General features: G+C 32.0%; 2 protein-coding genes across 2 annotated transcripts in view; one reads left to right on the forward strand and one right to left on the reverse strand.

Moving 5' to 3' along the window:
* Positions 1 to 738, forward strand: part of LOC115878066 (tetratricopeptide repeat protein 4-like) — a 3005-nt gene extending 2267 nt beyond the window's left edge. The window contains exon 3 of the mRNA XM_030894419.1: positions 646 to 738. Coding sequence (XP_030750279.1) covers positions 646 to 738 — 93 coding nt within the window. The remainder of the gene's footprint in view (positions 1 to 645) is intronic.
* A 1080-nt stretch (positions 739 to 1818) lies between these two features.
* Positions 1819 to 13637, reverse strand: part of LOC115878154 (kinesin-like protein KIF12) — a 48452-nt gene continuing 36633 nt past the window's right edge. Inside the window, 6 exon segments of the mRNA XM_030894536.1 lie at positions 1819 to 2449; positions 3391 to 3522; positions 3763 to 3786; positions 3788 to 3825; positions 3878 to 3989; positions 7679 to 7901. Of these exon segments, the coding sequence (XP_030750396.1) occupies positions 2314 to 2449; positions 3391 to 3522; positions 3763 to 3786; positions 3788 to 3825; positions 3878 to 3989; positions 7679 to 7901 (665 nt within the window). The 3' untranslated portion in view covers positions 1819 to 2313.

Genomic DNA, 13637 nt, shown 5'->3' on the forward strand with positions numbered 1-13637 from the left:
ATTTTGGCTATTTTAAAAATTATTGTCCCTAATTCCACTATAATATATTTTAGACAAAAAGTTTTCGATAAAAGTAGTTGCAGATAATCACATCCCTAATGAGTTTGTGTTCTCCGATTTTTCCTAAGCCTGTCATTTTTGACATATGACACAAACATATGTTTTTCTAATTGAAAACCACATAGTTTGCACTTTTGCAGGCTATGTTTGCAGGCCATGGCTTCATAAAAGCGCCATTTTTTAAGCTTTTCAACGATATAAGCTATATTTTTTTTTTCAAGTTCAATCGTTCAATGTTCAACAAGTTCAATCGTCGTTGCTCTCAGAAATGTGAAACTGTCACATCCAAAGTAAATTAAAATAAACAAAAATTGCAAATATGAATCTTTCAAATGAAGAAAAACGTGTAGGATTATTGGTTCAACTTTTCTTGGCCATACAGTTTCGAGGTTACATTGACCGGTGAACGTTATTACGTTTTTTTTTTATAGAGAACGGTTTTCAAAGACATGTTAGAAAAGCTAAATTTAGATACTCGCGCATTAATAGTCCATTAGTGGTTCCAACGTGACTATCATTATGACACACCACCTCTCCGCCACAATGAAAGAAATGTTAAAAATTATTTATATCATAATTATGTAGACTCAGGAACAGAAAGAGGTGGATCAATTGCATGGGCCTCCTCGATCACCTGACCTATCCATAGTCGACCGGTCATTCTGTGAGAATATCTAGAAATTCAGTTATAAAAAGATGCATTTATGTACTCAAAACAATGGCGGATTTTTTGAACATATTCTAAAATAACTTAAAGTATGTAGTAATATTATTTTTTAAGTTTTAGTTTCTGTAATGTAAATTGTAAAGATCCGTTTAATATATTTTGTCTTTCTATAAGTTATAAATCATAACAAAATAAGAATAACACTATGCCAACTAAGTGAAATTACTCAAGAAAGATAAGAATTGGCTATAACTCAGTAATTGTTTGAAAGAAACATATTATAGGTTATATCGCTGCAAAGCTTAAAATATGGCGCTTTTTATGAAGACATGGCCATATTGTCTTGGTTTCCATATCAAAAAACATATGTTTGTGCCATATGTCAAAAATGACAGGCTTTAGAAAAAATCAGAGAAAACAAACTCATTAGGGATGTGATTATCTACAACTTTTATCTGAAAACTTTTTGTCTAAAATAGATTGTACTGGAATTAGGGACAATTTTTAAAATAGCCAAAATATATGTTTTTTTCGAAATATCTAGTAAGCAATGAACTTTTTCAAAAATCTGAAAGGCGCATATTTATGACTCCACAAAACTGCAATTCTTTCCCCATTTAACAGACTCTCTATCTCCAGTAGTTTCCGAGATACCCATAGAGAACATCGTAGGGAATTCACCCTTTATAATTTAGGTTCGTTTTTATTTTTATTGAAATGTACAGTGTGGCCAAAAAGCTTGAAAATAAAGTATAGTCTTTTATTGACAGACATATGTTATGACAGATAAGTAATACTCGCGGGAAATCGAACAAAAAACGGCGTCCAGTTGGCTTGGAAATGACGATCGATGCCATTCCCATATAATTTTACATATAAAATGACACGGAATCTAATATCATTTCACTGTCAGTGTCCAAGTCAGTTGAACATAAACATTTTGAACTTATGGCAGACCGTGTGTGATCAATGTGTTTTATGATCATATATCGAAGCATCGAAAAACGCCTTCTAGATGGCTTAAAAATTACATTCACACTTTTACGTATAAAATGACAGCGATCTTCATTTCCAAGCCAGTTCTGACGCAGTTGTTTTATTCTATCGTACTTCATTCGTATATGATGACAGGTAAGCAATTTATTTTGAGAAATTACATTTGAATTTAGAATTTTTTAAAACGTTTTGATAGTACGGTATTTTATATTGCATTGATTGCTGTATAAGTTTGCAATAAACTGACAGTAATTATAAATGATGTAATTTTTATGTTTTTATTTATTAAAATTATTTAAACCTAATTACAGCAATGAATCCATGACTTAAAGAAGAAGGTTTCTTTTTATCTATGTTTTAAACAAATATGGTAAATTGATGATATTTAAATAGATGATACTAAAGTCCGTCCAACGAGTCGGGGAAGATTTCGACAGACGTCGTCCAAAAAATTACAGATAATAAAATTTACCTGTAATAACTAAATGACAGAAACAAATGTCAATGTCATGTATCCTCTCGCTGGACAGATTTTAGTTTATGATGGTAATGCTTTTTTTAAACGAAACCAAGCTCCATTAATAATATAATTACAAGTCTTCCTCATCTGTCAAAGTGATAGCGCTTCCAAAAACGCCATCTTTGTCCATTTCTTTCGCTTTGGCCATCGAAAATCTCCTTTCTTGTGAAGATTCACCCAATTCAGACTGTAAACTATTTTGTTTTCTAAAAAATAGTGAATTCTACATTATATATTATACATTTACAGCTTTACTATGATTAATAAAAATAAATTGAAATAGAAAAGAATCATTGCATCTACTTTTCTAGAACGTTTTTTGGTTCTTTGGTTCCAATTGTGGAAAATTTTGAAAATCCGGTGTTTTAGAATATTTTTATTATTAAGCTCGGTCCAGATGTAACGACTTATCGTGCGATTTTTTTAAAGTTTGTTTTTAAGTTTAACTTGCCTTTTTTATCTAAACACACAGCAAAACCCAACCACAACAGTGATTCCTTTATTATTATTTGGCAGAACACACAAAAGGTTTAAAGACAAGGCGTTGTATATGGATATATTAGTAAATCAAATCCACGTGACTTTACAATACAAAGTAAAATTACGGCAACGTAGAATTGCCACGCTCAAAATATTATTTTTAGTGACTTGTATGTTGTTAAATTCGCATAAATGACGTCATACTTTTAAGGCGCCTGCCTGCCCCTGTTTAACCTTAGAATCTAAAGTTTAAAGGAGTAAAAAGTAGTAAAATATTATTTAGTGCCCTTCCTTAATCGATAAAATAGTTTTTTTCATATTAAAGATATTTTTTGCTTACTTGAATTAAACGTTACAAAAAGTTCAATAAGTTTTAATATAGAAAAACACCGGATTTCATATTTAAGGATAGAAAAAAATTACTCATGCAGAGAACACAGAACTTTGCAATTATCAATTTAAAAAAATGCTAATGTTCCAATGGAGAGAATATGTGATTTCCAACGAACTACTCTCTAAAAATGCCCGAGAAAATGATTTAGTTCTGAATTAAAAAGTTATGCAACAACTGTCATTCTTGTATATTCTCTCGCTGGACCTACTATAATTTTAACTAAAGATAACGATATAAAGACAATATCAAACCTAAAATATGAAAATTATTTACGTTGGTTCTTTATTTCTACTTCCCGAACTGTCATCCGACTTTGAACTTTTAATTCTCACTATTTTCGGACCATTGGGCTTGTCGTCCCATGAACTAGGCCTTCCCCTAGGTGTCATATTCATATCTTTACCCCTGAAAACGAATTACTACTGTTATATTCGAATTGACATGAAGAATTCACATATCTAAAGGGAAATATAAATCCTTCGAAGACTGCCCCATAATATTGCTATTAAAATATCTTAAAAACATGGTAGGTTAATAGATATATAAGTAAAATACAAGTTAGGCATAATTTTTTAATAGAAAAGTGTCATTTAAGCTTAGCTTTAGACTTATTTTATGATATTTTCGTTCGATTCTGATACTTACCTATTTCCTAACCGTTTATCCATTTCTTTTTTGTATGAATTCGGGCATTTCTTTGTTTGTGTCCTAAAATAGGTTTTATACAATAAAATTGGTAATATTTTTAGAGAATAAATACCGTTGATTTCTTTTGATCTGAGTTCGACCAAAAATTGGTTGTGGGTGAGTTATCATCTATTGAATTTAGAGCATCTGCCGATAGGGTTTGTCTGCCAGATGATAATGGAGGACTAAAAATAATTAAAATATGTATTTTGAATCCAATACGTTTTGTTTTGATATATAGACTCAAGATATTTTAAAATTATTATTATTATTGCCTGATTTTTTTTAAACTGATTATGTAACCCATAGCAGTATAAAATTTTGTTTCCCCCATTTAATTAATACTTTTGCATGTGTCATTTACTACATGTTATACAATAAAATGGTTTAATTTTGTTCTATGTATAGAATATATTTTGTGTAAAGAGCTGAACGCTTAAAATATTTTATAGAAAAGGTTTTAGATTTAAAATGACATATTTTTGTAAACCTACAAACATTCCAGATCATATACAGGTTGGTCCGAAATGTATTCGGGAAACTTCGACAGGCTGCAGATAAAAATAAGTAAAAAAGTTTCTGCAAATTTATGTCATAAAAAATGCTTAGTTTCGGAGATAAAAACTGCGTAGAAGTTTCATTTTTATTTCGTTATTGTCTAAATAGTTTCTGAACTAATGCCAATGTTTGAATGAAAATTGGCGTCTGCGAGTTTTTTGACATGATAAATTTGATTTTGAAATATATGACTCCTAAGTAGAGGTGTGTAGTTTGTAAACGAACTAGATCCAATGAACTATGCCGACTCCGGAATGAAAGAACTAGTTCCCTGTTTCTCAAAGAACTAGTTCCTCAGGACCTATTCCGGGATCGAGACTGTGACCGATATAATATAATAATATGCTACGGCGATGGATCGGCCAGCGCGATCGTAGCCTGATGCCAGGCAGGAGTGAGGAGTGCCAGCCGTATGTTATCGGATCCAGAGCTAGAGAAACTAAATAAATGACTAGTTTACGTACGGATCGGCCAGTGCGATCGTAGCCCGATGCTAGGCGGGAGGGGAGAGTGCCAGCCGTATGTTACCTTTCCCGGACCGAAAGGACTGAGAGGAACTCGAGGAACTAATTAAAAGACTAGTTCACGGGAATTTATTCGATCGGCAGATCCGAGATATAATACAAGGCGACGATGATGAATTCGGCTTTGTCTATTGCCACAGTCGCAGCCGGCGTAAATACCACAAAAAATTGTGGATACTGTTTTTGATTTTTCGTTCGTTCTTTGCATATTTTATGGGAATGTTTCACTTTAGGTCCCTAAAATTAAGAAATATCTTATATTATATATGTTACTGTAAGTGTCCGAAATGCGGTAAAACCTAGGATAAGTGCAGTAAACGGAGGATTTACCATGTGGTAAAGCATGTGGTAAAAGCCCGAAAACTATTTATTTTGCTCCCATTTCGGACTTTTACCGGACCAAAACAGTAAATCTTGGGATTTACCACACCGTATTGGTAAAAGTACGAATAAGCAAGTGGTAGTAAAAACCAACCTACCCCATCAAATAACCACCTAACCAATGCCTTAACACCCCCCAAGTAACCAGGCTAACCAATGCATTAATTTGTCGATATTGTTGCTATAAGAAAAAGTTTAAGTGTGATATACCTTAATCAAATTTACCTTTATTTTAATAGTAGAATCTAAAAATATAATAATATACAGGGTGTCCCGTTTAAAAAAAAACAACTATAATATTTTTAACTTATTTGGGACACTCTGTATATTGTAAAAATATTTTCAAATTGTAGCTCTAATAGTCCTTCAACGAACCCAAAAATTACAATTTGTAAAAATCTAATCGTTTAGCTACAATACTCCGTGTCGTATGTGGTGAACAACCCTGTATACAAAACAAAGTAGATATTCTGAATTTTTAGACAAAAACAAAAAGCTTGAAGTGAAGAAAAATGCAATTTTTTCGCATTTTTTAGCAATTCAAAATTTTCGTATTATCTGCTCCAATTAATTTGTGATATAGTTTTTTAAACTCTGATTTGAGTTTCTTTTTATTTTTTTATCTGCAATAAAACTTACCTATATGTTTTTAACATAAGCAATTACACGTCTCGTTATATTTCCTACATTATAAAAATTATATAGATCTTACTGTGAATAGTTCTGACTGACAACGAAATCCATTAGCCAGCAACGGGGATGTCAGTGTTTGTCGGGAACTATTATGAACTAAAGACCTAGTTCAAAAAACTATTCCTCTGGAGGAACTAGAACTAAGGAACTAGAATTCCCACCTCTACTCCTAATGTCAATACGACTCCTAATTGCAGAGGGTGGTACTTACATATTTCTTAACTGGTTTGAAGACTAATAACTTTTTGTTTGTATTTCTATAAAACTACATTACATAAGTGTAAAAAATACACATTTTTCAAGTCTTTTTTTAGTTAAGTTTGATTTTCATGCATCCGTTGTCCGACGATACGATGATGCGATATTAATTTTATTGGTTGAATTTAAAGACTTCGATTGGTTAACCGTTTCTAACCAATCGAAGTCTTTAAATTCAACCAATAAAATGAATATCGTATCATCGTATCGTCGGATAACGGATGCATGAAAATCAAGCTTTATTTGTAATCGAAGTAATCAATACATGTCATCATTGACATAAATTAAACCTGTTGACTAAATAGTTAGTAAACTGAAATAATAAATTTGAAATGTTTTTGTATCAAAGGTCCAACAGAAACTGTTTTATTCAAAAAATTTGCGAAGAAAAATTTATGATTAATTAAAAAAAATAAAAACTTCCCAAATTTAAAATTTCGGTCAAATAACTATCTATTCAACATGTTTCTTTTTTATCAATAATAATATGTATTGACATTTATCCAAATATGGACTATATGTATAGTTCAGAAATTGTTTCGAAAAAAAAACCGAAATAAACATGAAACTTCTACATCTTGTATCTCCTAAACGAGGCATTTTAGGACATACATTTATAAAAACTTTTTCACCTATTTTTATCTGCTGAATATGCTGCCAAAGTTTCCCGAATACAATTCGAAACACACTGTATAATCCACTACCTAAAGTTATAATAATTCCTAAGAATTATTAATTAAAAGACTTGTTTTCTTTTTATCTCAACGTATAGGAAATTCCCCCAATTAATAGAATTAATTTGGCAATGAATAAAGTTTAATAAAAACATTTGCGAATCATAACAGAATAAGTTATGTAAAAACACAAATCTACAATTTGCATTTAAGTTCATACAAATGCAAAATAATGAATAGAAATTATCTGTTGTCCAAAAATAAAACGCATTATTTTAACAGGTAATATCTAAAAAATAACGGTATAAATAATGTACTTTTTAATTACGAATACAAAAAATACAGGTGAATCAGAACCCAATAAATTATGTAAAAATAAGGCATAATAATCAACAGATATAACTTATTTAGAAAATGTATTATTTCAGACGAGACGACATCCAAAAAATGACAGAAGAATAATCTACTCTGACTGTTTGAACTGTCACTGTCATATATTGGGAAACTGGCGATGGCGTTGGGAAATTGCCGGACGACACCAAGACGACTATGAATGGCGACAGCCGAACAAAATTCATTTTTATCATACAAAACTATTTGACCATAAATCTTAAGGTGGGTTTATAGGTATTGTCTGACATTTTTGAAATAACCTATATAAGTTTAGTCAGAAAAGTTAGTTCGTGTCGAATTACTTGATTCAGTTTTTTATTTAATGTGTATAAAAAGAGATTGATTTTTTTTCAATCAAAATGTTTGCATAATATGTGCCATAAGATAACATACGGATTTAACTCTTCCAACTTCTTCAACAGCCGCTCGTTTTCTCTACAGACAAGTTCATGATCCCTTTGGAGTATGTCTCTGGATGAATACAGCTCCACATTTTCTTTACGCAAAATATCGTTTTCTTTTACGTAAATCCTTACTAGTTCTACCAATTCGTGACCTTCCATTTTAGCTAGTTCCTCTAAATCTACGTGAGGTGGACTATGGCCAATCAAATTATCTGCAAAGAAGAAAATAATCAAATAATATATCTTATATCTAGCCATTACCAAGATTCCTTAGTTTGAATATTATAAAAATAGACAAAGATATAATCTTGATTACTTTTTTAGTTTACATCTTACTGTTTACATACATGAAGAAGAAAGACGACGCCTCAGAAGTTCTCGTAGGAGAAGTAGAAAAGGCGCTTCAAGATATTAAAAATGATAAAAGCAGCAGGGAACGACGGAATAACAGCTGAAATACTTAAGTATGCTAGTAGGAGAAATTGGAAAATCCTAACAAACATATAAACCAGCTGTCTAAGGAGAAACATATACAGCAAGACTGGAATAGCGCCAACATAATTCTAATTCATAAGAAAGGCAGCAAAGAAGATATCAGAAACTATAGACCAATAAGCCTACTACCAGTAACATACAAGTTATTCACAAAAACAACAGAAACCAAAACACGTTAGACGCTACACAACCACGAGAACAATTAGGCTTTAGAAGCGGCTTCAGCACGATTGATCACATAAATACACTAAGAGAAACAGAATCAGCCGAAGAAACGAATACGAACTTCCACTAGGCATAGCCTTCATAGACTTTGAGAAGGCTTTTGACTCTATATATCCTAAGGCAATAATAGAAGTCCTAGCAAAACAAGGTACCTACTTACAGTCCTTATAGGTATAGAAACTCTCGCCAAATACAGGGTGTCGCCTCTCATACGCCGCGGAGGCTCCAAGGAGAAAGACAGTTTGTATTGAAATGAAATTTTGTGAGCATATGTAGGTTAATTCGGAGCATTTTCTTAAAATATAGCGAGTTCTACAGGGTGTCCCCAAAAAAGTTATATATCAAAGTTTTGTTTTTTTGTAATGGAATACCCTATATATTAATTGATTTTCGGATTCTGGGAGAAAAATAAAGGTTAATTTTATGAGAGAAGTATATGACCAAAATGTAAGGTTTTTGACATATTTAACATTTTCTAGAAATAAAGAACAATTTTTAAATTACAATAAAATCTACCTAAATTGGAATTTACCCGATATAGCCTAATATGTAGTTAAATTAACTATTGTACTTTAAATCAAATTAAAACTTGATCCAAAAAGTTATACAGGGTGAGACAAAATTAATATTGAACATTAGTCATATTTTAAAGCATGTTACTCTTTTATTTTAAATGGAACACCCAGTATATTATTCCAATATTTAATGGAGAATTCATGTCTCTTTAAAATAATTTAATGTTGCCTACTCCTCAAACAGAGATTTTTCTAGATATTTTCATTTACATGATTTGATCTGAGTAGATCTTTATTATTTGAATAAAATCTAGGTGGCTAATGATATGTCTGACGTTACTTTAACATAGGTGCCTATAATTAGTCCAACTGTAACAACTAGTTATCATTTTGTGTCAGTTAAAACAAAAAATAATTCTCAGAAATTTGCCGAAACTGCTAACTTATCCTACATCAGAGAGAATTGATATGATTCTATTAGTTAGTGAAGGATACTTAAATGCTGCTGATTTTATCTAGTCTGTTTTTTTATTGGTGTATGTTAAAGACAGTGTTTACAAAACTTGACTAACTATTGTCGACAATATAAGAGAAATGATTGTAGCTGTTTTTCGAGGTAGAACTCCACATATGCCTTTTAAAATGGAAAGATCCTTTTGAAAATACAATCATTTTATGCAGTTAACAGGAAAGGAAGCATTTTAAGCATTTGATGTCATCTAGCTAATTTTTGTCACAATTATAGGTTTATATCTAGTTTTAATTCTGTAATAATTAAAATATGTTTTAAACGTGTATCTTTTTATTAACGTTGAGTATTTTACTCTACAATCTTTAATTTTGGTTAAATTAACAAAAGGTTTATTACACAGCTACCTAGATTTTTTCAAATAATAAAGATCCACTGACGCAAAATCATAAAAATTAAAATATCTAGGAAAATCTTTGTCTGAGGGATAGGCAAGCTTAATAATATTTTGAAGATATATAAACTTCCTATTGAACACCGGAAAATTATACTGGGTGTTCCATTTAAAATAAAGGAGTAACTTGCTTTTAAAAGTGACTAATGTTCCATATTAATTTTGTCTCACCTTGTATGACTTTTTGGGTCAAATTTCAATTTGATTTAACATACAATGGTTACTGTAATTAAATATCAGGCTATACAAGGTCAACTAAAATTTAAGTAGCTGTTATGGATATTTAAAATTTACTCTTGATTTTCACAAAATGTGATATATATCAAAATCCTTAGATTTTAGGTATATGCTTCTTTAATAAAACTCACCTTTATTTTTTTCTTAGAATCCAAAAATTAATTAATATATAGGGTGTTCCATTAGAAAAAACACAACTTTGATGTGTAACTTTTTTTGGGGACACCCTGTATAATTCTATATATTTTTAAAAATGCTTTCAGTTAACCTACATATGCTGCCAAAATTACATTCCGATGTAAACTACTGTTCTCCTTGGAGCTTCCGCGGCGTATGAGAGGCGCCAGCCAGTATACAAAGAAGCCAAAGCAAGAGTAATGATATATCAAACAACCCCGAAGTTCCCAACTGGCAAAGGAGTACGACAGGGTGACGCGATATCCCCAAAGTTGTTTACAGCAACATTAAAAGACATTTTCCGTCAACTGTACTGGACCAACAAAGAATTAAAAATAGATGGAGAATATTTTAACTATCTAAGATTCGTTGATGACATTGTCCTAATTGCCCATAGTCCTGAAGAACTACAAGCACAAATTAATAAACTAAATACAGCCAGCAACAAAGTGGGTCTTAAAACGAATTTAGCAAAAAGTAAAGGAATGTTCAACGAACTAGTGGAAAGAAAATACATTCTAATAAATAACACAACACTGGAAATAGTAGAAGACAACTAATACACAGTTCGGGATCTCTACTACCAGAAATCAACACAAGAATTAAGGTAGCATGGAGTAGTTATGGAAGAAACTCAATCATATTCAAATCTAGAATGCCACTCTATCTAAAGAAGAGAACATTCGTCCAATGTGTACTACCAGTCATATACCTATATAAAAGAATAGAGTGGATACGACAAATAAACCGATGTAAAAGGACACAGAGTCAAATCCCTCAAATGGCTATGGGTAGGCCACCTGAGAAGAAGAACGGACAACAGATGGACCAAAAAAATTACAGCATGGTACCCACGAGGAATTAAGAGACCTAGAAGAAAAACGAACCTGAGATGGGACCATGATATTAGGAAATTAGCAGTGATAACTTTGGCCCGCATAGCCAATAATAAACAACAATAGGCCCAACTACATAGAGAGTATGTGAGGAAGGCTACAGCATAACTGGAAATAGTTGAATAAGCTGAAATTGATGATGATGATGATGACTTAAAGGTTGCAACAAATATTACGAGTACACTAAATTATAATGTACTTCTGGACAAAGAAATAACAAACCGTCCATTGGAGAAACAGACAGAGGCCATCACCCAACAACTTAATTCTTAAACCATAACAAAACTGCTAATGCTCAACAGGAATAAAGTGTTGTTTATAAGAGGCCTCTAGATAGGAAATAAAGCTGTATTAAGTACTACTTGAACAAGCTCAACTTACCGGGTGCGTCTCAAAAGTGGTCCACCTCTATAACTTTTTTATCTTTTTAGATAAAAAACCGAAATTTGGTATGTTAGTGTGTGACATAAATTGGGATTGATTGACGTATTCAATTGTTTTCGGTCACTTCCTGTTTAACCGGAAATGACTACAACTTTTGATTTTAAAATGACACTCTCGGTATTTTTATACTTTATTTGATAGAAAATGATACTCTGAATAGAATGACATATCTTTTGTCAACTTTTGACATTCTCGCTTAACAAAAAATCGTATTTTAAAGTTCAATCTAGATATACAAAACTAGGGTTTTTAACATACCATGGCTATATTAAAAACACTAGTTTTTAATAAAAGAGCCTTGGAAAAATAGATTTGGTCGTCTAATGTTTTTAGTATATATGCATATTAGTATGTCCTGGCCGGTTAAATGATACCCAAATCGTATTTTTTTATATATATCATTTTTTTTTCAAATGGAACGAGGGTGGCTTATTAGCATATTTGGAGAAATCATTTTTTACGAATAATTTGATACCACACACTTGGTACTTCGTCAAATTGTCGTTATGAACCCCATGTTACAATTTCAAATAAATCATATCCCAAATGTAAAAATTTGACGTATAATATGTCATTCTATTCAGAGTGTCATTTTCTATCGAATAAAGCAGAAATATACCTAGGGTGCCATTTAAAAATCAAAAGTTGAAGTTATTTCCGGTGAAACAGGAAGTGACCAAAAACAATTGAATACGTCAATCAATCGTAATTTATGTCATACACTAACATACCAAATCTTGTGAATGCAAATGAGGTCTATTCTGCAAAGTCTGCGATAAAGATCCTGAAACAGCAGAGCGCGTAATACGTTACTTTGAGGCTCTGGATCGCAAGTGACACTTTCTATTTGGGAAAACAATGCTAGAACCGGAGGAATTATGTTCGTATTCTATCAAGGACCTGTTACAAATTGGTGCAGGGTACAGAGTACAGGAATAGGAGACTGGCTGACGATATAGCAAGTTTTTTCGGCATAGGATAGTCCTTAAATATTGGGGCAAAAAATCAAAAAATGTATTTTTACCTATTCGCACGTTTAATTTCAACCCTAAACGCAGTTAACATAAGGTCGAGAATGGGATAGCACTAAATTTGTTTGTAACTAAAGATACTTCAATAAACAATAAAAAGAAAAGGGCCCAATAAACAAGTTACTTGTAGTATTTTAGATAAGAAGAATATAGTCTTTAAATAAAAAAAGTCCAATAAGTGACATATTTTTGTTACATTTAAAGCTCGAACTCACTAACGGCCGGCTGGTCGGATATATTTCGTACATAGGAGGTGCGGCCGGAAGAAAAACCTGCAGTTTCGGCAGGGCTGTCAGATCTAACGGTTTTTTACGTTTTACCAATTAGGAAATATTGTTTTCAGAAATGTTAAAATATCCGAGTTGACTAAAAAGCGAAGTTCCTATTCTTGACCTTATTAAATGTTGTAATATTAAATAAAGCGTTTAAAATATTAAGTAATTACAGTAAGGTAATTAGTATAGTTTTCACACATTGTAGAGGACCAAAAGAAATTCTACAGGGCAGATCAAAAAGAAACTTATTATTTTTTTATTTTTTCACATCGAAACTCGAAGGTATAATAACAGGTATCATACCAACCATAAATTTTCTTCTTGCGGTGCCGCGCCTGTCTTCAGGCGTTGGCGATCTCCATGACTATTTCGTGGAAGAGTTCTCTATCTTCTGCTGCATGAAACAGCCTCTCCACCCCCAGACCGGTCCAGTTCCGTATATTTCTGAGCAATGACAGTTTCTTTCGACGTACCCATCCTCTACCTTCGACTTTTCCTTGAATAATCAAACGAGGAATATAATATTTGGTGCCACGCATTATGTGTCCGAAGTAGCTCACCTTTACCTCGCCTTGATGGTGGTTAACAGTTCCCGATCTTTGTTCAGCTGTCCAAGAACCATAAATAGAGTATGTCATATTAAAATGTTTTGAATTTTTACTAGAATTGACCCTTGATAAAAAAGGGACTAGATTTAAGTTTCCCTTTGATCCAGTGTGTATACTATTTC

This window comes from Sitophilus oryzae, unplaced genomic scaffold (genome assembly GCF_002938485.1).
Source record: "Sitophilus oryzae breed Bouriz unplaced genomic scaffold, Soryzae_2.0 scaffold_1500_pilon_pilon, whole genome shotgun sequence".
NCBI lineage: Eukaryota > Metazoa > Arthropoda > Insecta > Coleoptera > Curculionidae > Sitophilus > Sitophilus oryzae.